The sequence below is a fragment of the Amphiprion ocellaris genome, chromosome 1, assembly GCF_022539595.1.
Source record: "Amphiprion ocellaris isolate individual 3 ecotype Okinawa chromosome 1, ASM2253959v1, whole genome shotgun sequence".
NCBI classification, from domain to species: domain Eukaryota; kingdom Metazoa; phylum Chordata; class Actinopteri; family Pomacentridae; genus Amphiprion; species Amphiprion ocellaris.
The window spans coordinates 5837784-5863214 of record NC_072766.1 but is presented as its reverse complement, the minus strand read 5'-3'; the positions used below and the strand labels follow the sequence as shown (position 1 = coordinate 5863214).

Genomic DNA, 25431 nt, shown 5'->3' with positions numbered 1-25431 from the left:
TATATAAGCTGCTTCTTTCTGGTAGTTATTAACTCAGACAGTTTGCTTATATAAAATTTACACTGTAGCAAGAATAGAATTATAGGACGGCTTTGGACACAAAAACTACTTATGAAATGTCATCATCTGTCATGCAACTGGGGCTGCAGACACATTCCTTTCACCTGAAACTGAAATAATAATAATAATAATAATTGGCTTGTACGTTGAAATGCTTTTAATCTGTCACTACATAGCATGTACATGGGCCATTAATAATATATGATGAACCATTTATTCATTTATTTATGATACAAGGGATTGTAAATTTGTTCCAAGGATCAAAACCGTCCACAAACGGTGCAAAACTTGACAAATCTCTAATACTGCTGCATGTCGTGACTATTATTTATTGTCTGTTTGCTTTTGATCATAAATGTTATTGAGAGTGCAATATACAAATTTCACATCTGAAAATATGCAGCTTCCACACCAAAAGCTGCTTCTGCCTATGGATGCTCGATATTGGCTTTTTTGCCAATAACCAATATGCCAATATTGTCCAACTCTCAATTTCCAATTCCGATATCAACCGATACTGACATATGTGGGCTATTTAACTAATTTTAGGTAACATTACGTATCTACTGTTGTGGAAGTAACACATCATTCCTAATTTTATTGTGATGCCCCATTGAAGGCATTCTCAAATGCAACAAGGCTTCAAAACGTAAACATTGTCTGTGCAAAATAAGAATTGCTTCAACTTAAGTTATTTTTGAAAAAATGCCATATATATATATATATATACACACTATATTTAATTGTCTCAAACAACAGTTCACACTCTCCCTCTCCCCCTCCTTCCCTCCCTCTTTGAGCTGATAAATGCCGGCAAAACCTCGGCATTATTTTATTGTAGTTTTCATCAAAAGCAAAAAACTTGATAACGATATTGACCGATATAACATTTTTATGCCTATATCGGGCCAGTAATATCGATAGGCCAATATTATCGGATATCCCTACTTCTGTCACATCACTAGTCGCCATGACTCTTAGCTCAGGTTCTACGCTGATGATACCCATCTATCCATTTAAATACATGGCCACCACAGTTCAGTCTGCCTTAATCATCTGCTTCACACTGATGTAAACACAGTGTTTTGCTTCAAGACAATGCTCTGAAATTGAACCATGACCTCTAATATTGTATCACTGCTGCCTAAACTTCACTGAAACTCCCTCCTATCCTCTCACCTCTTCTAACTCCAGTTGACTAGCCCACATAACCTGACCTTTGAATCATTTAAACAGAGCTTCTCGTTTGAATATGTCCTTCATGTAGTCCCTCTGCTCAAACCCACACCTGCAACTGGGACTATGTTATGTTCATTTGGCCTCATTTATTTTCATGTATTTCTTTGTTGCTTCTTGTGGTTGGTTTGCTTCCCTTATTATGCATTGCTGTAGCTGTTTTATTTATCATTCACTGATATGCTCCCTCCGTGTTTCTCTTTTTTTTTTTTTTCTCAGCACCTTAATCTTTTAATAGTCAGTGGTGTGCTCAGTGGGAAAATCTTGAAATGAACTCAACCTCGACACAAACAAATGCCAGGTCCTCTTGAATAACAACTGAAATCTTAAACATATGTAAAAAAAAAAATGTATAAATAAATAAAAATCCAACTTAAATCAGTCAAGCATAGAGAAGTAGAAGTATGTGGAGTTTTGATAAAAAGCCTTTATTAGCTACATGACCCGTTCGTGATAGTTACACAAAAAAGACACCCCTAGGATAGACTCTCTGAACCCAGATATGAATTGTCAGAGGCACATAACAGCAATTATTGTTTATTAAGAATTGAGAGTTTGGAGCAGCTGTTCCCATTTATTTTAAATGGAAACTGTTTGTGCACACTCCTCCCGAAAGCCAGAGAGTAACTTTTTGTGCATCTTGGGGAAGCAATTTCTGAATTATAGTCATTATCTCCCACCTGTTGTCTCAATTAACCAATTAGGTCAGACTCCTGAAAGAACGCATGAGGTCTTTGAAACCCTGATTAAGACTTCAAAGAAGGTTGAAAGTAGCCTCTTTTTTAAAATGATCATAAACAAGCCATGTGACTGAAAAAATGGTTTATATCAAACCTCCATATACTCATGTTTCTCTGTGTAAGTGCCTGAAATTTGCTTTTTCACATTTGAAAAATTAATACCTTTCCATTCGCAGCATAACAAATATCTCTATAGTAACCAAAGGGATTCTTGCTGAGCAGATACAATGTTACTGATACATCTAAAAATTAACGTTGTCTCAGAAATGCATGCAAAAACTGTTCTGACAGGGGATTACCCTTGGGTAGTGAGGCTAATAGAAGTGTCTGAACCGACTGCTCGTTAACATTCTCAGGAGTAGTGTAAACAGCAACTTAAATAGGATTTTAAAATGCTAATTGCATGGATCCATCTAGCAATGAACTGATACGTTGCTTGATGCTTTACCAGTGTAAATAGCACCTAAGGCTAGACAGTTTGCGCATTTTTCATCAGCACTTGTAGTAGAAAGATATAAAAGGCTGGATTTAATTATTTCATTTTCTGTGCCTCAAGTTGCCACCCGATAGTATAATAAATCAATAGCATTTCCATGAATACTAATTGTGGTTGCAGGGACGGTTGATGTAGCCGGTAGGTGGGGAATTTGATCAGGTCTGCACAACCGGTCGGCCGAGGCCTCTGCTTTCCCTGCCATGCCCCACAGAGGCTTGCTGCTATCCCTTTGAAGTTGAGGTGCAAAATCAATTGAACACGTCTGGGAGTAAATGAACTTGTTTGGAGCTTAATTTCCAACAGCTGAAGGCTTTCTACCAAGATATTTATGAGTGCAGGTGGACCCCTCTCTTCTTCTTTTTAGGGATATGTGTTTCTCAGCTGGGCCTTGGATGAATCACTTGACATCTGTCAAATCATGAAATCTTATCATAAATAAGTAATAGTGTGTGTTTGTTTTTTCTTTACTTCAGGCCACACCTTCTGCACTTCGACAAGGAATCAAGCAATATAATGAAAACAGAAAACAGTATTCTAAAGAACAGGGAACTGCTTTGGTAGTAAAACAAGTTTGGTAGGTTTTTTTTGATAGTTTTGGCTTCTTCTTAAACAGTGAATAATATGTGTTTCTAGTAGTGATTGCAAGTCTTGATTTGACATATTATTAGTGTATCTGCTGTACAGTTTCCATTTATAGTAGGAAAGCAGCTTTTAACAATCTTTTTAAGGTGACTAGTCAATTACACAAACTACTAAGCATTTATTCTAAAATGATTTAAAACATAAAATACATACTTGCCTCTCAGAGCAAATGTAAAATTGCTTGGAAAAGGCTTAGTTTTCAACAAGCCATCATCTGGGCTTGCTATGTCATTTGTGCTGGTTTTAGTCCTGCTGTGGTTTTTGATCAAAGCAAAATGTCTGCTGGACTGCTGCCCGCTGGACTCTCGTAGTGAATTCTCTTTTTAAACATTGATGTGAAACTACAAAGTAACCTTAACCTTCTTCTTTTTTTCTTTAAAACATTATTTTAGATACTAAGTGTAATTCTCTGACCAGAAGGAAATGAACTTGCTGGGCTTTAGTAATGCAATTAAACAAATATCAAAAGAATACCAGTCAGTCAAGATTAAGATATGATGACACCTTACTTTATTTTTATTATTTATCCCTTCCTATAGATCTACTACACTGTTTGCCTCAATGCTTATTACTGTGTTTTTAGATTTCTTTAACATGGCAATAATTGGGCAGAGTTAGGCCATAATTGCTTCCATGCCTCTGGACTTGCTTCTGTTACGTTAGACCATCTACATTTTTTCTCCCATAAAGTCAGAAGAATTGATAATGGACCATTGCTCTGTTACTAGAAAAAGGCAAAGGAAACAGCAGCCCGAGAAAAGAGAAATAAAAAAGTAACTTGATTAGGGGAAAAGGGAATCAGTAATACGGAAGAAAGTCTAAGCTCTTTAACTGGTCCTCCTTTGCATATAAATGAGAGATTAGGCAGAAACTATATCTTACTGCCTGTTAGAATACATATGCCTAATTACAATATATTCATAAAGTGAGAGTGTAATTTCCACAAAGGAGATTACAAACGAAGCACAAGGTCAGGAAAAGCCCTTTCTGTTCCCTGCATATCATTAGGATGATGATGCTGATGCTGCACAGAAAATGACTCATGCTCATTGGTTCTCCTCAGAGATTATGTTTTTTAAGACTAAGTATAAAGATGGGATAAATGGACGAGGAGTAAGTACTAATGAGTTATACGTTAATAATGTTAATGAAAACACCAAAGTAATGACATAGTTCATTTGAACTTTGTAAACCCGCCCCTGTTTCAGCACCCACTGACGGCTAACCTTGACTTTTCAGAATTTTAACGATGCACCCATGCAGCTTACAAAAAAAATCAGCATTTACGCTAATCTGATTTTGATTCCTCCACTTCTCGAAGAAAGCCGAAAGTATATCCATCTTTCATTCCTTTTAAATCATTCTCTTTTGTCACAGTATGCATAGAAAAACCTCAAGCGTCCTCTGAGACTTAGAAAAAAAATAAATGAAGCCAGTGGCTGCAGATGCATGTCTCTGGTGCGTGCATTCTTACATGGATGGTCAGGCACCTAATGAAGCACCGCTGAGTTCCACCTTCGTATGTGTGTGTGTATGAAAGGCTGAATGCAGAAAATTTGCAGGAGATTTACAGTCTACGGCACCAGCTTCAGACTGTAAATCTGCAGGTTGTGACCCACCTATGAGTTTAGGGAGACACTGAATGGGTCACTTAACGGTCACCAATAAAGTCACTGTCAACTTTACAACATCTATCAGTAAAATAGTTTCTCTGCATTCCTCTCCCTCACTGCCCCTAAATTTAAGTGCTGTTTGTAAAGGGAAGAATCATCTTAATTCTTCAAGCTTTAGTAATCCACACTAAAATATACACTAAATCAAACATCTATAAAAGTTGCTTCTCTGCGGTCATTCATTTTTAAGTATAAATCTATGGAGAAAAGGAATCTTGCACAGATACTGTTTTTCAGGGTAGAGTTGCAAATCCAGCAGTGCATTTGCTATTCATATGGCTCTTAAATTAATTCATATGTTGCACACTTATTAAACATTGGGTCACAGGGGCAGATCTTTACTGATCTTATGCTGTTCACGGAGACAAATCGATAGCTTTGCCTGCGTGGTCAGTGAAATGTAGCACTGAGATCGCAATGTTCGTCTCAGATCCAACTGATATTTCTCATATTTATCCATGAAGTCTTTCCTTGAATGACTGGATTTTCCCCTTTTGCCCCTTGCCACCCAGCCAGGTCAGTTAAAGCCTGGATGGAGAACCAAAACATTCAAACCATGCCTTGGCTGCTCAATCACCAGATCTAAATCCAACTGAAAACCTGTGGAAAATCATCAAATGCAAAATGGAGAACCACAATCCCAAAAACAAAGCAAATTAGTTAGAATTAGTGCAACAGAAATGGGCTGCTGTGACAGCAGAACAATGTCAGAAGCTGGTGGAGAGCATCCAAGATGCATGACTGCAGTCATCAGAAACAATAGTTATGCAATCAAGTAGTAACTCCTGTGTGGATCATGTGACTAAAAGAGACAGAAAAGAAAACATGAAATGCCTAAAAGCTCTTTTTGGCACTACAATGCCATAGCTGTTGATGTAGGAACTATAGGAGTGATTTTCGTCATTGTCAAGAAAACCATTGAAAATGGCTAGATTTCAGCTTTTAAATGAAACTCTTATGAGCTATTTTTGTTGTTATCATTATATTTGTACAAATGTAGCTTTAGTGGTACCAGGCATTAAAATGAGCAAGAAATTGAAGAAAACAAGAGTGGTCTAATAATTTTTTCCATGACTGTAGCTGTGAATTCTGAACATTATTAACACTGAGACAGCTCTTCTAGCTTTATATGCAAGAAAAAAAGCTGATGTTAGTGGAACTTAATGTTGTAAATTCCAAATGAAAAAGAAGCTGAGCAGTTATGTAAAGTTGTGAGGCATCACTGCAAAGAAGAAACTAATTATATGCACAAGAACTGGGAAGAAAAACAGTCAAACAAAAAACCGAAAAGTTTCAGTCTATTATAAGAGATAAATCCTTGCAAGTGAAAAAGTAAGTGGTTCTGTTTTACAAATAATGAAGTGTGCAATGAGATGTGCACCAGAACAAAACAATAATCGCATTAATACTTGTCATAATAAACTAAACTTGTCATCTGAAAAGGAAGACGTACTATCTCATTCATTTAACCTTAATAGACCTTTTTCTTAACTGTGCTCTTGAGTTGCATTTAGTTAAAAGCAAATGAGAAATACTGTATAACAAGAACAGATTTGTGTTTAATTCATTTACACATATGCATAAAGTTCACACTGTAAATACATCATTGCAATGATGTGCACATATTGATAGATTGAAGGAATATGTTTGAGTAATCAATCCCAAGGTTCAACGCTGTGACTTCCACATGCATTGCATCTTAATTTATCAATCTTCTCCAAATCAAATGTCACAGAGGAAGTCGCTGAAAATTCCTTGTCCAATTATTAGCAAGTGAATGACTAAAAGCTCTTATTTCTGGTAATGCTCAACCGCAGTCTTTTCATTACAATTTTAATGGAAATCGCTTATCTCGCTCCTGTCTTTCAGGTGTTCAAAAGACCTTACATTAAGTAAAGTAATCCCCAAAGCCAGCACAATTACAGCTAATTCCATTTTAATTCAGCCAAAAGGTGATGTGACAGGGAGCATTTCAAATGTCGGTGGGTGGTTAGAAAAAAGAGAAAATTTTGGTTTCAATTATGGGCACTGTGTGTGGAAATCTTGATTGGAGCACTAAAGAACTGCATGCCATCGTACATATGCTGGAAAATTAATGACAAATTTCCCCAAAACGTATTGAGGGCTCTCTGTCTGTATATAAATTATTATGGGATTATTATGATTATCATTTCAAGTTTAGCAAGAAGCAAAGCAAGCTCTGTCTGTACCACTACAATACATGCAAAATTATGTAACTTTTATGAATGTGTTATGACTACCTTCACTTTCCATCTTTAAAAATTCTTCGAAAAGTCACCATTCACTTGTAGAGCTTATTCAGTAAAGTTTAATGGCTCTTTCATCCACATTTAAAAGACTAAATTTGACAATGTAATGTTAGAGCTGCGGTAAGAACAAAACATTTAAAAGAAAAAAAAAACTACTACTAAACAGAATAAACATTGTGAGGCAAGCCTATATGATTATTACTGCACGAGAAGAAGGAGACATCTGTTATTTATGTTGTCTGTTTCCAAACTTTATTTGTTTAAGGGCTCATTGTAACAGCTGCGCCAGGGACATAAGATGAAAATAATCTTTTGTTAGCTACATTTGGTCCATTATAATTGAAAATAAATCACAGTTACAGTTTACCCTGCATCTGTGTGATTAGAATTAATCAGTTGTAATGGAGGAAATTTATAGATGGAGGGAAGTTGGTGTGCTAACAAAATTAGCAGACAAAAAAAAGAAAAAATAAATTCTCATTGTGCTACTTTTACTTGGTTGAAACTTTATCAAACAAATGAGATCTCTCAGCAATCAGTTTCCAAATGTGACACATCTTCACAACACATAGATTCATGGATTTTAAATAAACATATGATTAACACCGGAACACATACATTTATATATCTGGAGGGAGAGGGAGGGATATGAACATATGCCCCTGTATGCATGCATACATATTAAACAGTCCAATCATTTATTTCCTTCCTTTCTTGTCACTTATGTTAGTTCCAAGTACAAGCAAAATCACCTACCATGTAGATCATTTAATATATCATACATCACATTCAAAATAAAGACCTGCTATAATATGCTGATGCCTTATTGGCTCTATCTCTTACAAACTCAACAGTTTGGAAAAAAAGCACAGCAAAACCAATCTGGTCAAATCCAGTTAAGTTTTTTAAATAACTACAAGACATTTATTAATTGAGCATAAAAAAATGCATATTTTTAGTTCAGAAAAAGATTAACTGCTAGCTTCCTTCCAGTGAGATAATAGAGATGGGTGGATCGATCCAGATATCGATAATACCGATACCAGCATTGATTTTGATGAATGAACACGATTGACTGTGGCCTTTAAAATGTAGAAATGTGCTGTTATCTTCGCTCATAGAAAACAACACATTTGGATAAAATCAGTCACTTTCATTTTGGACTAATCTGAAATGAGAACACTTTAACTCAATCAAATCATTTTTGCTCACAGACCTGTCTGAGCAGCATCTACCCCAGTCAGCACTGTGAGGCGTTTTGGGAACATTGATAAATTTAGTGTCTGTTGATAAGCAAATGTTCAGCTAGTGAAGTGTTTCACCTGTAACCAGGTGGGACCAGGTGGGCATGACCAACTGACAATGTCTGTCACACTTTATTATCAATGACAATAACCGTATGGGGGAAATTTTTTTCGTATTCATCATTGCAAAAGTATCCAACAGCAACTCTGTGCAAAAAATGTAATGTAAAAATGCATCTTAAAAGAGCATTTCCTATTTCAGTGACAGAAGCATTTCACAAATATTTACCAAACTGTCAAGAATGAACATTGTTTAAGGAGATTATCCCTCACTTTTTGATTTCATTGGCAACCCAGATGGATTCTTAGACCCTGTTAGCATTTACAGCCCCATCGTCTTCCCAGATGTGGATGACAATATACAGCACTTAACCTTTGTTCTAAACCTACCGACTATTGAAAGAGTTAGTCTGGAATATCGGTAGCAGTATCTGTGATACTGGCCCTGTATTTACTTGGTATCGGATTGATACCAAATCTTGCAATTTTGCACACCACTATCAGACAACACTGATCAAAGCAACAGACAGCTCTTCACTTCATCCATGTGCTGAGAGTAGGCTTTTGGTCATTACAAGGTACCACAGAAAAGGCAATAACAGATGAGAAACAAACTGGTCTACCACCTATTCCAACACACCGTATTTAAAGACACCTGGTGTTGACACGAATCCTTTTCAGATTGTTCCGGTGGACATGTATGAGTCCCATGCTTGGCTCTCTCCTTTTCTTGTGTACAGATTTACCAGCGACTACAGAGGTTAATCAACAGTCTCTCTCTGCTTTCTCTCTTTCATCTCGGCCCTCTGTTGAGAGCTCAGGCCTCATCTGGAGGGAATATTGGCAGAGAGTTTGTTCCTTGATTGGCTTTGCGGGAGCAATCCATACAGATGTGTCTGGTGTGCCCATGTGGATCAGATTTCTGGAAGGGCCAAGACAGACTGAAGCCATCAGATCTCTAGATCCTGGGTCCAGGGAATGGCTCTTCTATAAAGTAGAGTGCCATCGATCCTCACTAAAGCACTAAGTCTTGATGAAACAGGCAGGGTTTCTATCATCTGGTTCACAAGCAGACTTTTTTTTAAATGTTTTTTTCTCTTTCCAGATGATCTTAACAGCAACAGCTGCTCAAAGAGAAGGTAGTAAATCACATTTAGAATGCTGTCCAGATACATAATTTATATTACTAATATTAATATTAGGTCAGTATTTCTTTGCAGAAGCAGCATCATATACAAAATAAATTAATAAAAAAATCCCACAAAGAACAAAACAAGAAATATCTGCATGATCAAAGGCCAGAAAGGTTCACTTTCAGAAGGTTTCTCTAAAAATTCATCGTCAGAAACAATAAAACCAACAGCACATTTAGCCTTTAGCCTGAGTCTGGTGTGTAATGACCAAATGATTTTTTGATGTTTGAGACCCAAGACTCCTGGCAGTCTTTAATGTGCACTGTAATTCAAAAATACAGTATAGTCAGGATCATGACCGCAGCAATTTGTACACAGTTTAAATAACTTAGTGTTAGAGATTATACAGAGGCCAATGTCACGGTAGCAGGATACATATTTATTTTTATGAGCAGCATTTTGGACAAACTGGAACTGGGCCACTGAAACTTGGCTGACATAAGTAAACAGAATGTTGCAGTAGTCCAGGTGTAGCAACACGGGGGTGTGAATAATTTTGTCCATGCCTTGAAATGACAGGGCAGGCTTCATTTTGTTCCTCAAATGACAATAAGAGGAGATGCCAGATCATTACAATCCATAAGCAAACTAATGGCCTAATCAGTCATTTCTGACCAAATCAATCCTGATGCAGATGGTCCGATGATGGGATTAAAGTGGCAACAGACAGGTTTTCAACTTTCTCCCCTCGTGTTCACACGTAATATTACTGTTGGTATTTACTTACCGCTTTTCTCAGAGCCTCGCAACTTCCAACAACACAGGACACAACACGATAAACAAAACTTAAGAACTAGGAGAGAACAAAGAAGCTCCTGTTTTGTCTCTAGTGTCCAAAGTTCTGTAAAAATCTTAATTTGAAATACAAACCCAAATGTCAGTGCTATGGTAAAGGCAGAGTGAAGCACTTGTATTAATAAGTAGCTTAGGCAGGTTTTGTTACTGACTGATCTTGTAGAAATCATACTAAGATTATGAATTTTGAATTTTCTAAAGTCCTGAAACTTTCTCCAGTGAGCGAATGCTTGTCTGTGTTTAATTCCTACCTACCTCTGGTTCTATAGCTTTCCCTCTTTGCCTTCTGTGCATCCACCTACAATAGAGTTGATATTCTTTTGCCATGTCTTGTTTCCACTGTTCTTTGTGCCCTAAAATGAGCTTTTATTTTGTGGAGGAAGGGTTCCTTTCTGGTAACGGACAGAACCGAATCATGCAATCAAAACGCAGGGGGTGGCATTTTTCTATAGCCATTACATTGTGTCATCAACATTTACTTTGTAATTTTGAGTTGTCTCATGTCTATTGACACTTCAAAATTATAAAAAGAAATTAAATGAAAAAAAAAAAGTTTCAAGAATAGATATAACCATCTGCTTATTATCTCAAAGCTACTGCAGGTCCCACAGAACAACGTGTTATTATAACACATCACACTCATAAGGTTGGTAAGAAGATCAGCTTTAATCATTTATGTGGGTCAGTATATAATTGTGGGACTTTTTGTGTCATAGTTGACATTTTTGCTGTTTTCTGGCATAAAATCAATATGGCCGCCTATAACCAAACACCACATGGCATTTTTATAGAAAGATTCTTCTAAAATATTATATATACAATTGAGTAAAAGTGAATTTGAAAGATATTGTAGTAAACCTGTTGACATGTGATAAATCCACACTTGACTCACACACTACTTTATATTAAATAACTCAGAAAGCCTTGGAGTCTGGCCAGTCTTTTCTTCAGGAGGAAATGACATCATGTGGAGCAGGTCATGTGATCTGGAATTAACACACTTCCTTGAGAGGTGTTTTTGTGATGGGTACCTTAGTTGAAAGTGATTTCTCTGACACAGATACAATTTGTTATTTTCTCACCTTAATAAAAAGAACACAATCAAAACTATTTTTGAATAAGCTCATTTTATTGTTTAGCTAATTAGAAGGTGGTTGTTATTATATTGGGATGGTTATTTAGTTGACATTTTAGTGATATCCAGCCATTTTTTTCCGAAATGATTGGTTCTGTCATGATCATAATGAACATACTTTTTTTTTACCTTTAATAAAAATGTATACAAGATATATCCCACAGACTTCAAAAGTCCCTCAATTATGTATTGACCCATGTAGTAAAAAAAAAAAACAAAAAAAAAACTGAAATTAAGGACTGTAGGTTCCTGAGATAAGTAACTTAGTAATTTAAAAGGAAAAGTTAGAAGTAAAATAAGGCAATTAAAAGTTGAGGAAGCAGAGAAAGTCTGAGGCAAAGTAAGAAGGGGATGTCCAGCACTGCACATGTCTTGTATCCTCTTAGCGGGCGGTTTGTCACTGGCCCTTCTCTCTTTTTGTCAGATGAGCCAAAAATACATAAAAAGGAACATGCAGACTCCAGACAAGCAACATTGCTGACCACTGAGCCACAGTGGTGCCCTTATGTAGCTTTACAGGCAGCGAGCAAGAGAAGAGAGAATGTTAGCCTGGTGTTCCCAGTCCTGTTACAACCTTTGGAAGTCTTGTCAAATAGCAGCATTTTTGAATAAATACATCATAAAAATCTAAAATATTACTGCTTAATGAAAGCGAACGCTGGCGACTCTCTCATTATCATGTTACCAGGCAGCTTTTGATACAGTGGATCATGGATTCCTGATGGCAGCATATTTGTCAGATCATAAATGAACGCCTTCAACGTGTGTTCAAGCCAAATGTTGTTTTCCTTGTATATGGTTCCCCTTTGGTCATCCTGTGCACAAACATGGTGTTGCTTTTCATTGTTACTGAGGTTTATCTCCCCATAAAGCTTAGCTGCACCTCTCAGGTGTCCAGTCTGTTAAAATGTCAAGAAAATGTGAAAAATTGGATGGCCACACATTTTCTTTAGCTCATCTCTGAAAAGGCCTTAGAAAACAGCAACTTAAAAGCAGGAAAAAAGAACACATTAGTTCATTTTCAGCATCAGCAAACTCGCTACCAATTTGTTTTAGAAGGCATTCAAAGATTTTATTGATTACTTTTAAGATTCTTTATTGTGAAGCTCCACATTATATTTCAGAGTTTCTCTCTTTAACTGGTGCACAGCAGGAAATCGTCAGACAAGAACCTGGTGGTTGCTCCTGTGTGGAGATTTAAGACTTGGGGGCTTTGTGCCTTTGCTGTCAGGGCACCTATAAGCTCAGCAATGATCTGTGTGAGGAGCTCAGGCTAACCAAATCATCATGTTCTTTTCAACCAGCCCATTTTTATCATTTAGCCTTTGAATATGTTAATCATTATCATATCTCTCTGTGTCCATGGGGCCAAGCAGGAGAGAGCAGTGGAAAGAGCTTGTTTAGTGCATGAAGAGCTTTCAATCGGAAAAACTGAAGGGTTTTATAAGAGAAAATCTGTCTGTTGGTAATAGAAACATTTTACCTGCCATCCTAACATGTTAAAATGTGGCAGTAAATAAAGGTAGACTGCTGCACACAGAAATCTAGAGCCTGACCTCCCAGGATGGCCTCCCTTTTGACTTCGTTTTTGCGAGTGAAAGTCATTTGTGGCTTCTATGCGATCAAAAGCAACAAAACCAACTTGCTTTTAACCTAAACCTTGATGTTTACATATATCCATCCAACCATTTTGTAACAGTGCCAGTTTTGGAAGACACCCTCAGATGATGTGGTATAAAAAATATAGGGCCATCAGATCAGAAAATGCTAATACAGTTTGTATTACAAATTGAATTCTTCATTTAATTTGTAGTAGTCTAACATGACAGTGGACTGGACCTGCTCATGCATAATTTCTGATTTGGAAGTACATAAGAGTTTGTATTTAGCATTTTGCTTTTTAATCAACAGGTCGAGTTATTTTTTGTTTTCATTTTTCTTAATATAATGAATTTATTGTGCAATTACTATAGCAACAGCCGAACGTGACAAAGCCAAGACCGTGCTAATAACTCTGGGAGTGTGTATACAGCTACAGTGATGCTTTGAGCTGGATAATAATAATGTCAACATATTAACATGTTCACAGTAAAAATGCTAACATGCTGATGTTTATCTGGTCTGGTGATTGAAACGATTATGAATGAAGAGATCCATCCACTTCATTCCCAGTGAATGGCTTTTTAATCAGGCAGTTCATGTAAGGAGACCACAGACTGTTTGTGTTCGTTATTTACTTAACATTTAGGATGGCATACTCATCATTTGGGGGAAAAACTGCAGAATTATTGGGGGCATTTAATGCCCACATGCAGATATTGATTTTTTTCTAAAAACTGAGTGGTCTTTAGCATTTGGTCCCACCTGAAATATTGTAATTACTAGATGGATTGTAGTGAAAATTTGTACAGATATACCTTCTCTAGCCTTTTGACATCCTTTGTCTTAGGCTGGGAGGAACATCTCTGTAATCTCAGACATGCACTATAAGATGTAAGAAACTTATGCTATTGGCGATAATGTCCACTGCTCTGTTGATAATCGCACCAATCCTGATGTTAACACATAAATATCAAACATATTAATTGCTGTGCATTCGATGAGTCTGCAAGCTGTTCAGGAAACTGGATCTGTAAACCCCTTGCATTACCAAATAATCACTGGTTTAGACTGAATTTCCAGACCAGATTTCTCCTCCGTTTGTCAGTAGGAGTGAAAAGCGACGTAAATCCGCACAAAATTCCTAAACTAATGCAAGCTTGGCCTTAGTTAACATTATTGGCTTTTTATTAAATATCTCACCAACTATCAGATGGAGGACTTTTCTGTTTTTGCTTCGTACTAAGCAGCAAATGTTAGCTTGATAACATGTCATTTGGCCCACAATGTGTCATCATAATGATTTTAACACTTAGCTCAAAGCACCACTGAGCTTATAAGTAAAGGTGTTAGCCTTGGAAACAGACTTCTCAGCACAGTATCAGCATTTCAAAGCCTGGCACCTTTTTCTTAATGTCTTACTTCACTATTATGGTATCAGAGAGGGGTTACGATCTCTTTGAATGAAATATTTTCTTATCAATCTGCAGCGTCATTTAAACACAGACCTCTGAACGCTGCTTAAAACTAATCAGCATCTTTATAATAGAGGCTTTAACGGACATGATAACAACAATAAAAGCAAGAGCAGCTAAATATTTCATCTTGGTCTCATATTTATCCACACAAAGGCAACATGGACGGTTTGTCCAGCCTGTTCCTGACTATATTAAATGCTTCAAACCATGAATCATTTCTGCACAGTTGCTTCGTAGTGATTTGGCACGTCAGAAAGCATTCATTTCCACCATCCCCACATATTAGCACACCCCAATGGCTGGATGTGCTCTTGTTTACACTCTTTTCAGATACAAATGGTAGGCGTCTAAGCTTTTTTGAAGAAACCCTTAGTATTCAGGTTTGACCTACAGTATTTCACAGTGACCTCGGGGAAAGTAATAACTCAAATGATTCAGATTTGTGGTATAAGGTCAGAGTAAGAGGAGCCTGCCAAGGTACAATTTCTCCTGACAGACTCTTAATCTGTCATAGTTATTGCGGTGGCTATTGCATGGCAGTTCATGTTCTCTCATCATCTTCTCCACTGACCTTCATGTTTCATTTGGTCAGCCACCTCTTTCTCTGGGTGTATAAAATTAATATACTGTCCCGCTGTTTATTTAAATGGAGACTGTTAAGGTTAGAGTTTCGGACAAGATGCATAAGTCCTGGCTTTTGGAAAGCTCTCACACATCTCTAAAGGTTGTGCTGTCAGGGCTGTTCAAGACAGCATACCCATGGCTAAAGAACTGTTCTGCAACTCTCATTTCTTTCCCCATGGTACTGAGCATCCGTCTGGTGTTAAAGGCTAGAACAAACCATTCTTCTCTTTTTTCCCCTCATGAAGCAGTGAAAAATATGCAAAGTTAGTTTATCCAGTACAGGCATAGAAATATGTGCAACTCAAAAAATCCTCACTCTGCTGATCTTTTCCAGCTCCATATGTTTTTTATCTTTATGAATTTTATGAATTTAGATATGGGATACACTTTTGCACAAATAAGTCCAAGTGTGGTGTACTGTGCATGAATACTTCATCTAAAACAGTGTTATGAAAGTAGACAAATTCTCAAGGCTTGGCAAGAAACTCAAGGCATTAAATATCTAGCCAGTGTTGTGAAAGTCAAGTATGATTATTGTTACTATTTTGCACAATAACCTATTACTAAATCCCTTCAAATTGACTGGAATAACTTCAAATCGCTACAAAATGCTGCCTAATTTAAAGTCATGCATAGTGCAGTGAAAGAAGGCAGATAGCTACTGTGTGAGTGAGGGGACAAAACTATATGGTCAAGGAAGAAACTACTTAGCTTCAGGACTGCTCAAATCTTACCTTCATTGGACTACGATCTACAGAGAAACTTGGTCTTTTTAAAGCTCCACTGTAACCAGTTTTAGATCTTGGCCTCCTACAGAGCTCCTCTTCCACTCAGCCAAACAGGAATGCTCCCCTGGCTCAAGATATTTAGGCTCAGAAGGCCGCGGGGTCTGTTCGACTGGTCGCGATCCAGACTGAATTTTCTCGCAGTCATCAGATGAAATGAAACTAACTGAAGTGTCGCAGCAGACTATTATTAATTTGGACTCTTATTATCTTCAAATGCGGCCTCTCATAATGTGTAGATGGTGCTGTTTCTTTCCACTGTATCTTTGTGGAGAGTCCTCTTCTTCTGTCTGATGTGCACGCCTTCTCTGTGACTGATTCCCTGCTGAACATTCACTCTGTTCCACTTTGTGCACAGAGGCTTCCATGTCTGAAAAATATTCTCAAAGCCATATAAAAAGCAAATGCGATTGGGAACCCTTTTTCTTGGTTGTGGCGTGACACTAATTTACTTCCCCTCACACTTCCAAGGCAATTACCTTTGAAGCTTCTCAGAAACTATTCTTGCACCAGTCGATAGCTAGCATAGCAAGTAAGAATTTAAGCAAGTCCATTGGGCGACAGCTGATAAATATATCAAATGAGGTTACAGCGAGAAAGAGAAACCTAAAAGAATAAAGGAAATATAATTACTTCACCAGTCATACTGGGTGCCTGGCCTTCATTACTGCCCAGTGGAGGCATGCATATTTATGTCTGGTTCTCTGTGCCTTGATGAGCTCGACGCTGCAGCGTTATCCAAACATTTGTGGGAAATGATGCAGATAACACTGGGGAACTTTGCATATGAAACCATGTGATGATATATTCACTTTGCTATGTAAAGCACATTTTTGATGCACGTGGAGATGACCTTAGCAAACAGTTTCAGTTGCAGAACAAATCAAAATGGATGCATTTAAAGGCCCTGGGAGCTTATTTTAGTAATTAAGTTCTTAATGTGACTGATGGGGGTTTCTATATAAACACAGCAATCAGGATTTACCATATTTAAATTATGTGATGATAATAGGTTATCATTGGATCGCTGTCAGACGAATGTGTTAAAACCACCAGAGTTTTGAGGTTCATTTTAGGTCATAAAATTACAGAAATATCCAACCAGGAATCACTCCATGTTTACATAATGCCCAATATTGTTTAGTGTTTCCTATTTTACTTCACTGTCAAACTCTGAGTGATATTTTTCCATTATCAAATGCCCTTAAAAATTCTCACAATAGACCAAAAAAAGTGTTCATACTCACTTCCAACAATCCCCCGAGAGATCCATATGATTCTTCACATCTCAGTCATGAAGCAAAATAATGACTCACAAGTGTCTAAACTCTAATTTCAAATAGCTCACTGTAAACTACTACATGTGTACTATGTAAGATGCAGTGAATGAGTGATCAGCGGAGAGGTTTCAGACACAGTTAGGGGCTTTAAGGAGGAGGATGTTGGTGTAACTACCTCTCCTAATAAGTTCCTCCAGAGTTATCTACAATAAAAGAGTTATTTTGAAACTTCCCCTCAGGATACCCAGGGTATTGCAGTCTCCCCTCAAACAGAGTAGTAGCAGCAGCAGCAGCAGTTCGCCTTCCAGGTCCTGATCTCTGGGCGCCTCATCTTCCACACAGTAAAACTTCATACAGGTATTCTGTTGATTAAACTAACATTTTGTCATTAACTTAAAATAAATATATCAGATTAATTTAGCACAAATTAAACTTGATGAGCATATTTATATCAGCATGCTAACAGACTTTAGACTGCTGGTTAAAGAGCAGCATTGAATCCCGTCCGTACCCGGGTAAATGTTATGGGAGTAAATGATGCCTGCAGGTTGCTCCTACAGAATTGCGTCAAATGAAGAACTAATTTTGAACTGTGTATATAAATGGACAGCACATTATTTCAGTAATTTTTCGCACTGTGATGAAACAGTTTTGTCTAAAATTAATATCAAAAGCTGATTTAACTTTGTTGATTATACATTTTCAAAAATCCTGTCCAAATCTTGAACTAATTATGGAAGCTAAATCAAAACATTTTAAAGGTGCAATGGAAATATTGTTCACCAAAAATAAAGTTCAGAACCAATAAACTGTGAGTTTTCCTCGGATGGTTCGACTCTTTGCATTTCCATGGCAACCCCCTTGCAGAGATTCCACCTTCCTAAAATTGCCTCCCTCAGGATTTGTTATTGTAGTGGAGGGTTTTTATGCCACAATGACCCTGACAGTAATGTTTTTAGGGAATGTTATGTTTTTGGTAAGGGCACAAAATGCTCGGGGAAAAAAAAACAGCATTTGGAAGAATTTTAACTAAGGAGGACACACATCCTTGTTCACATACTGTATATTTGTGTTTTACTCATCTTCAAGGTAAAAATGTTAAGTTGAGTGAATGTGATCAGATTAAAGAAATCATCTGAAAATTCCTCCGAAAATTAGTAAAGTCTCAGCGGTATCCCATGAATGCACTGAGCTATTGCAATAAATTAGTGTGGTAGTTTATGAATTTGTACCAAACTGTTTAGGAAAGTTAGCTAATGCGGGCCCAGTGCTACACAAAACAAACACAGATATCCTGAGGCGATCCATGCTGTACACAAATTAAGCATACACATACTTAAAACATTTATTGCAGTAGCTGTATACCTGTAGAGTAGTAACAAGGATTAACTGTTTCAGTATCTGTGATGTCAAACACCCTCACAACTGACAAACATACTGCGATAAGCAAATCACTCCATCCCACTTAACTTCTTTATATTGTGACATAAATATGAAAGTGCTTTACAAACCGAATGTCTCCTTAAATCACAAATCAACTCTATATTCCAACCAAAAGAAAAGAAATCAATATGACACAAAAATGATCAAGTTAATTTTAAAAGCTATATCTTTTTAGCATGCGGTTCCATTGTGTAATTTGCCTTCCATGCTGTGGAATAAAACAAACCTTTTCAGACAGTGGAATGACAGATGATCTTTCATGGTTGACCCATTATCTGCACATGCCTTTGTGTGTTTTTTTTCTCCAGTATCGACGACTTGATTTTGTACTTTTGTGTAATTATGTCTCTAAATTTGGCAAACATTCAATGCATAAGGCATTTGATTATCAGACTGGATGTTCTTTGTAGCCAACATGTTCTCGTCATTTAAATAAGCACTGTTCAGTGTTTGAAGAAACATCATGAAGGCACAGTGATTTAAGTGTTATCTTAACCTGTATTTTCTTATGTATGGAAAATAATAGTCTGCGTGGAAATAATATATATACTGTATATACATAGGTCAATAAATTGCAGGTACTACTGAGGGATTGCACTCAGTTAAATCACAATTTTGAATAAAATCTATACAGTAATAAGATCGACGTTAGATAAAACATTTAACCATTTACAAATATATTGCTATTTAATTGTACTGAACACTTTCAAAATCAGTTTATAGAGGAGAGCTTTCAAAGCTTTTCATTTTTATAATGCACATATTGAGCACTGACATCCTTCATACAAAATGTTCTTTTTAAAAAAAAGTTTGCCTGTGGTTTTGTAGTACTTGGAGAAAAAAATTATCATTTTATATTACTGAAACATGGGCAACACTGAGTATATTACGGGATGGAAATCTGTTTCAAAATCAACTGTAGGGTTTTTAAAGAATTAGATAAATGTTTTGTTGTTGTACATAATACCGTATTATAGAGCTTTGTCCAGTTGAAATCCCAAATCCAAGCCATTATGACGACAACAGTTGAGAATTGTCCTATTCACTGTGGATATTACAGATACATGATAGTGGTTAATAAGTCTTATTTACAAACACACAGACAATGACAGAATAAACAAGTGTCCACAAACAGTGTTATTAGAACAACACTTTCTGAAATGTAATTCCATTTTCTTTGATTGTGTTGATTAATATAGTCCTGAACAACTCAATAACAACCACACCACAAATATTTTTATATATTGGTCAGCCATGGTAGTGTCTTTTTTCTTTTTTTTTTCTCGGAATTTATTTTCATTTTCTCCATTTTATGAATGTCCTTCCTCCGCTTGTCCAATTCACACATGAAGTGGACAGAAAATGTTACAGAAAAAAATCCATGGAGGAGCAGAAAAAAGTTTCCTCTAGAACCGTAGTAAAGTTGAATCGTAGAGAACACAGCAGAAGCGCTATTTTGTGGCCTACATAGTACATGTGGCTATCATACTGCAGAAGCATCAACTTAAGTGGGAAGAGATGAAAACAAGAATGAAAAAAACAAACAAACAATAAAACAGGAGAGGGTTCAGATTAGATACTCCGCCTGTTTACTGTGTCCAGATGTAAGTGCGTCTCACAGCACAGAAGCAAAGTCCCTCTTATAGCTGCTGGTCCTTGGGGCTGTCTGGGCAGGAGGCTGGCTGGCAGGACTTCAGACTCACCAATGGAATATCAGCCATGCCACTGCTGGTGAAGTGTCCCTCTCCGCTCCCAAACTGCTTCCTGTCACCAAAATGCTCTGACCGACCACTCTCATTTTTCCAGGTTCTGGTCAGAGTATGTCCATTGAGGAGTTTGTCCTTGGGACCCCACTCTCTCTGAGACCCAAAGCTGGACACGGGGGACTTAGGCTGCTGGTATGATCCCAGTGTTGGGGGCATCCAACAGTTGTCTGAATGTCCTAGGACAAGGCACTCCTGTGTGCACATCTCTGTAGCTTCCACTAGGCCTCGTGGTCCCAGTGGGCCATCTGAAAAGAAAGAAGAAAAAATACACGACAAACAGGTCAAATTCAAAATATATTAATACCAACAATAACAGCAACATTACTACCTATTCCCCTTCACCAGAATACTTTACAGTGGTAGCATAAACACGATCCATAAATAAAAAATAAATAAATAATCATTATATTAGATTATGCCATAATATATTATCTGTATTGTGTTGTGTAGTGTTGTGTTATGTTATAGCCTTGCAAAGCAATATAATCTTGTAGCAGCTAAACAATTTTAATGTTACTTAATTTTTACATAAATGACAACATTATTACCTATTCTCTTTCACCAGAATACCATATAATGGCAGAGTAAACATATGTAATAAATAAAAAAATAAATAAATGATCGATAAAGTGGTCAGATTGGATAGTGAGCACCCACCGTCCTTGTATAGTTATTCTGTTGTACAAAATAAAGTAGCAGTGAATTGAGTAGAAGAGGTTTGTTTTATGCCAATTACAATAAAATGCTAAATCAAAATAATAAATAAATCTAGCAATTTTTTTTTTTTTTTTTTCCCACAAGTAACAGATGCGTTTCTGCACTCAAGAAAAGCTCTTGTACAGTATGCATGAGGTCCAGGTTATCAGAGATGGGAGAAGTGGACTCAGCTGACAAGCCAACAGTGTGTTTGAAACATGACTTCGCTGTTTTTTGGAAGCTGGAAAGATGGAGGTTAAAGATCTGGAGAATAATGACAGCGTGTAGGAGTTTTCTTTGTGCACTGTCATGAGAGTCCACAGAGAAATTAACACCGTGCTTAAAAATACACTGTAAATAAACAACACAGTGATAAGTGTGGGCACTGCACTATGTTGACACTGCCTAATATTCACCCAGTAACTAAGCATCCCAAACAAACTGTCGGTCTCTTTCTTTCTCTTTGTTCTTCTATCGATGAGTTTCAGTCATTTAAATAGTTAGGATTGTTTGACTCTATGGTTATTGTTAGCATTAAAGCCTCACTGATATTAGTTGGTTTTCATGTTTTTGACCAAGCTGATGTCGTGAGCTGGTCCTGCGTTCAGAAATTGAGTGTCGAGGATTTCTTCAGTATGTCTTCAGTAAAAACGGTTTGAAAAAGACAAATCCCCTTCATCAAAATCAATGAAAAAAGAAAATAATGTTGAAGGTCAATTTGCTTCACAACACTCATCTTTCCTCTGTAGCTCGCTGCTACCATCTGGCTACTCCTCTGATGAACGTGCATCACGATTCAGACATTAAAAATCAAACAGGCAGTGTTTCAGGTGGTATTTGTTTAAATCTCATTTGATAGAAAAACATGCATAATGCATGAAACATACTGCAGCTCTGCCATTTGAAGAAATCTTCTCCTTTGAGTGTTTTATTTTTTCCCCCCTTTTAAAAAGAAGAAACCAGTTCTCTCTGTTTTTGTATATCAAGCTTCAATAGGTAATGAATTCATCTGTTTTTGTCCTAAAAAGAGAAAATGAAAACTATTTGTCCTAATTTGTCCCGTTGCTTCACAAACAGCTAATTGGCTGGTGCGTATGTTCTGTAATATTTCAAAGGGTTCTTTTTTTGTTTTTTTTTTTAAAACTTCTGCATGATTCTCTTTTTCTTCTCATTCTTTTAAACGTGAGAGTAAGGTAGCTTATTATAGAGCAACAATACTGAAGAAATCGGGTGGTTTATACGGTCTTTCCAAAGGGTGTTGTACTGTAAGTCAAGTCGGTACAGACTTGAATTAATATTTCAACGATGACCTCAATAAAAGGTGCAATGTGAATGGCTATGTTAAATACATCTTTTTTTTCCTTTTTTGACACTTAATCAAGAGACTTACAGTGATGTTAAAGGCTTGTTAGTGTGGATCCTACTGAGGATCAATAAACAACTCTGCACCTTTCAACTGCATCAGCTGATTGTTTTAGTTTGCTGACCTTTATGGCTGACTCCGAACTGTTCAATCTGCTCCTTTCTGGTCCAAAACTGGTTGATAAAAATTTGAAGCTCAGCCATAGACCTTGCTTTGAATGCAAATATGGTATATTATTCACTGTTGGGGTGGAAGTTTGTACATTTGAACTGACTATCTAACAAACCCAACAAACTGGGAATTTTTATAGCACGTCTACAACCCCACTGACTGTGCTATTTTTACTATTTTTGTTACACGACTGCAATCTCTTGATTTGTTGACTATGTTGCAATGTGCAAACTAGGGTTGATTGAGTTGTTATTATAGGAATTGATTGTTTCTGCCTTTCTGTCTAAAAGGGGTCCCTCAAGGTTCAATTTTGGGTCTTGTCCTGTTCACAATCTATCAGCAATATCACATCTAACATAGTGACTGTAATGCACATCTGTACACAAATGATGCAGTATTGCTTTTCTAATACTTCATAGTCAACCACTGAATTCCTGCAACAAGCATTCGACAAACTGTAAGATCCACTTTTTAAGTTGGAGTTAGTCCAGAATGCAAACAAGACCAAAATGTGTGCTCATCTCCAGAGCCAGAAATATTGTAGACGACAGCTTGGATATCACCACTCTGAGTGGACGGGGTTGAGTGATGTCGAGAGGGTCTTTCAGTACAAATATCTTGATATCTGGTTAGATCAAAACCTTCGAATTAAATTTCATATTGACAAACTTGTCGGCAATCTACAGCAACAAATGGTTCATTTTAGCAGACACTAAGCTAATTTCCCCACATTCAGCTGAAAGAGAATATCTGAAGCCGTCTACTTGTCTGTCTTAGATTAAGGTGATGTCCTCTGTGTCGATTCAGTTCAGATACAGTTTCACACTCGGCTCTAAGATACAATATTTGTGATAGTTACTCTCATCATCTCTGGCTGTCCATTGAACATGTGTGTAGGATAAATGTAGTTGTGTCAGCCTGTCTCTTAATACTCTTGTCTTAATATATCATGAGTCTAGCATTCCCACTTAACCTACTCTGCCTTTGCTGAGTTGCTTGATTAGCTGGGGAATAGCATGCATTGTGTGATTGTCTTGTCACCTCAATTTAGCAAATGCAGAGCTACCAAATGCTTTGCAATTACAGAATTGGACTCATTACAGTGAAGTAGACTGAGTAAACCCCGAAAATATCCAAGAAACCGGAAAAGAGATCACTGTCACTGTGGCTGCAATTAATTTATGTAGTTTTGTATTTCTATTGTTGACACTTGTGCGTGGGAGATAATGTTTTACACAACTCTTCTGTGAAGAAGGCAGAAGGGATGCTTTAGTAATATTGCATGAACAGGGACTCTTGATTTCTTCTCTGTGACAGCGAACCCAACACACAGACTCTGAGTGACTCTTATGCTTATCGAGGCACGTTAGAGCTGACAAAATTAACTTTACTACCCCGTATAGCAACACTTTACCGTGTCTGCAGCAACATGCCAGTCCTTCTCTAATACACTGGGGGAGACTCACTTCCCACAACAAAACCACTGGTGTACATCACCTGCTTCCTTAAATGGGATATGGAGTCACACTGTGCATGTGCTAACCTTACAAAAAATATAGTAAGTGTTTGTTTCATAGACAGAGACAGGCTGGGACGGATGAAGTTCACACATCTTTTACTGAAGTTAATATAATATTACCACACTGTAAGAGTTTTGCATTGAAATTATATTATTATTTGTCTTGCATTCATGTAAAAGCAGAAGTTTAATGTTGCAGTAACCCTAACCAACTGCCCCTCAAAGAACCAGAGATGGAAATTATTAAGAACCAGAACTGAGGAGCAGAAGTGGAGTCAGAAATATTAAAATACCCAATTAAGATACCCAAACCCAGTGCAAACTATAACCTGACCTCAAAATCTTTAATAAAGTTCAGTCAACATGCCTCTGATACAGTCTCAGCAGAACATAAACAATACAAGCATAGAATTTTTATACGTGTCAGGGCTGCATTACATTTGTTTGTTTTATTGTGGGACCCCCTTCCATTTAAAATCTGCCGGCCAAGCAGTTCATGTCACTGGGACGATGCAGTTATTATTTATACATTTTGTTTGTTTGTTAGCATCAATACTTAGATCATAAGCCTTTGCATGAGCCAAACTGTTCTGATGAGGAGCAAAGGCAAAAAAAAAAGACGCGTTTGCACTGTTTTTATGACATCGTCTTTGTGGGTCATTCATGTGCAAGACGGTATGAGCTGATGTAAATATAGTTTAATAAGAGCATGTTCATATACTCCACTAAGCCTCACTGCCTGAACACTGGGTTCTGGATTTGAAAGCACAGCCTGATAAATGATGTGGAAAAAAAAGCTGCAACCCGAGGAGGGGAGTCAGTCACTCTTCAGCATGAATGTAGAGTCCATCACAATAACAGGCTCCCATAATTGGCATGTGAGGAGTCTAACCAAGACACACATTATCATAGTTGCATGAAGAACCACAGAGAGCAATAATACATGGTGCCTGGGAGACGGCAAGATGAATTCCTCAAATGAGATTGTAGACGAGTGAGTAGACATCTGGGGAGCTGTTAAGGAAGAGAGATGGCAGAAAAGGGAAAGGACTGTACATGGTGTGCATTGTAGAGCAGAGGAACTGGTTACAGCCTTGCCATTTATGTGACATTTTGCTTTTTTTTCTTTTTTTGCATTGTTAGATAAATGATTATAATGAAGG

At 37.2% G+C, this 25431-nt stretch overlaps 1 protein-coding gene and 1 long non-coding RNA gene across 5 annotated transcripts in view; one reads left to right on the top strand and one right to left on the bottom strand.

The window, feature by feature from the left end:
- The window catches only part of LOC129349311 (uncharacterized), a 307367-nt gene that overhangs the window by 71332 nt on the left and 210604 nt on the right, over positions 1–25431 (top strand). The window lies entirely within an intron of this gene.
- LOC111562565 (protocadherin-9) overlaps positions 18642–25431 on the bottom strand; it is a 214735-nt gene continuing 207945 nt past the window's right edge. For all 4 annotated transcript variants that reach the window (XM_023261160.3, XM_023261179.3, XM_023261155.3 and 1 more), the window contains one exon: positions 18642–20764. In XM_023261160.3, coding sequence (XP_023116928.1) covers positions 20394–20764 — 371 coding nt within the window. In that variant the 3' untranslated portion in view covers positions 18642–20393. The remainder of the gene's footprint in view (positions 20765–25431) is intronic.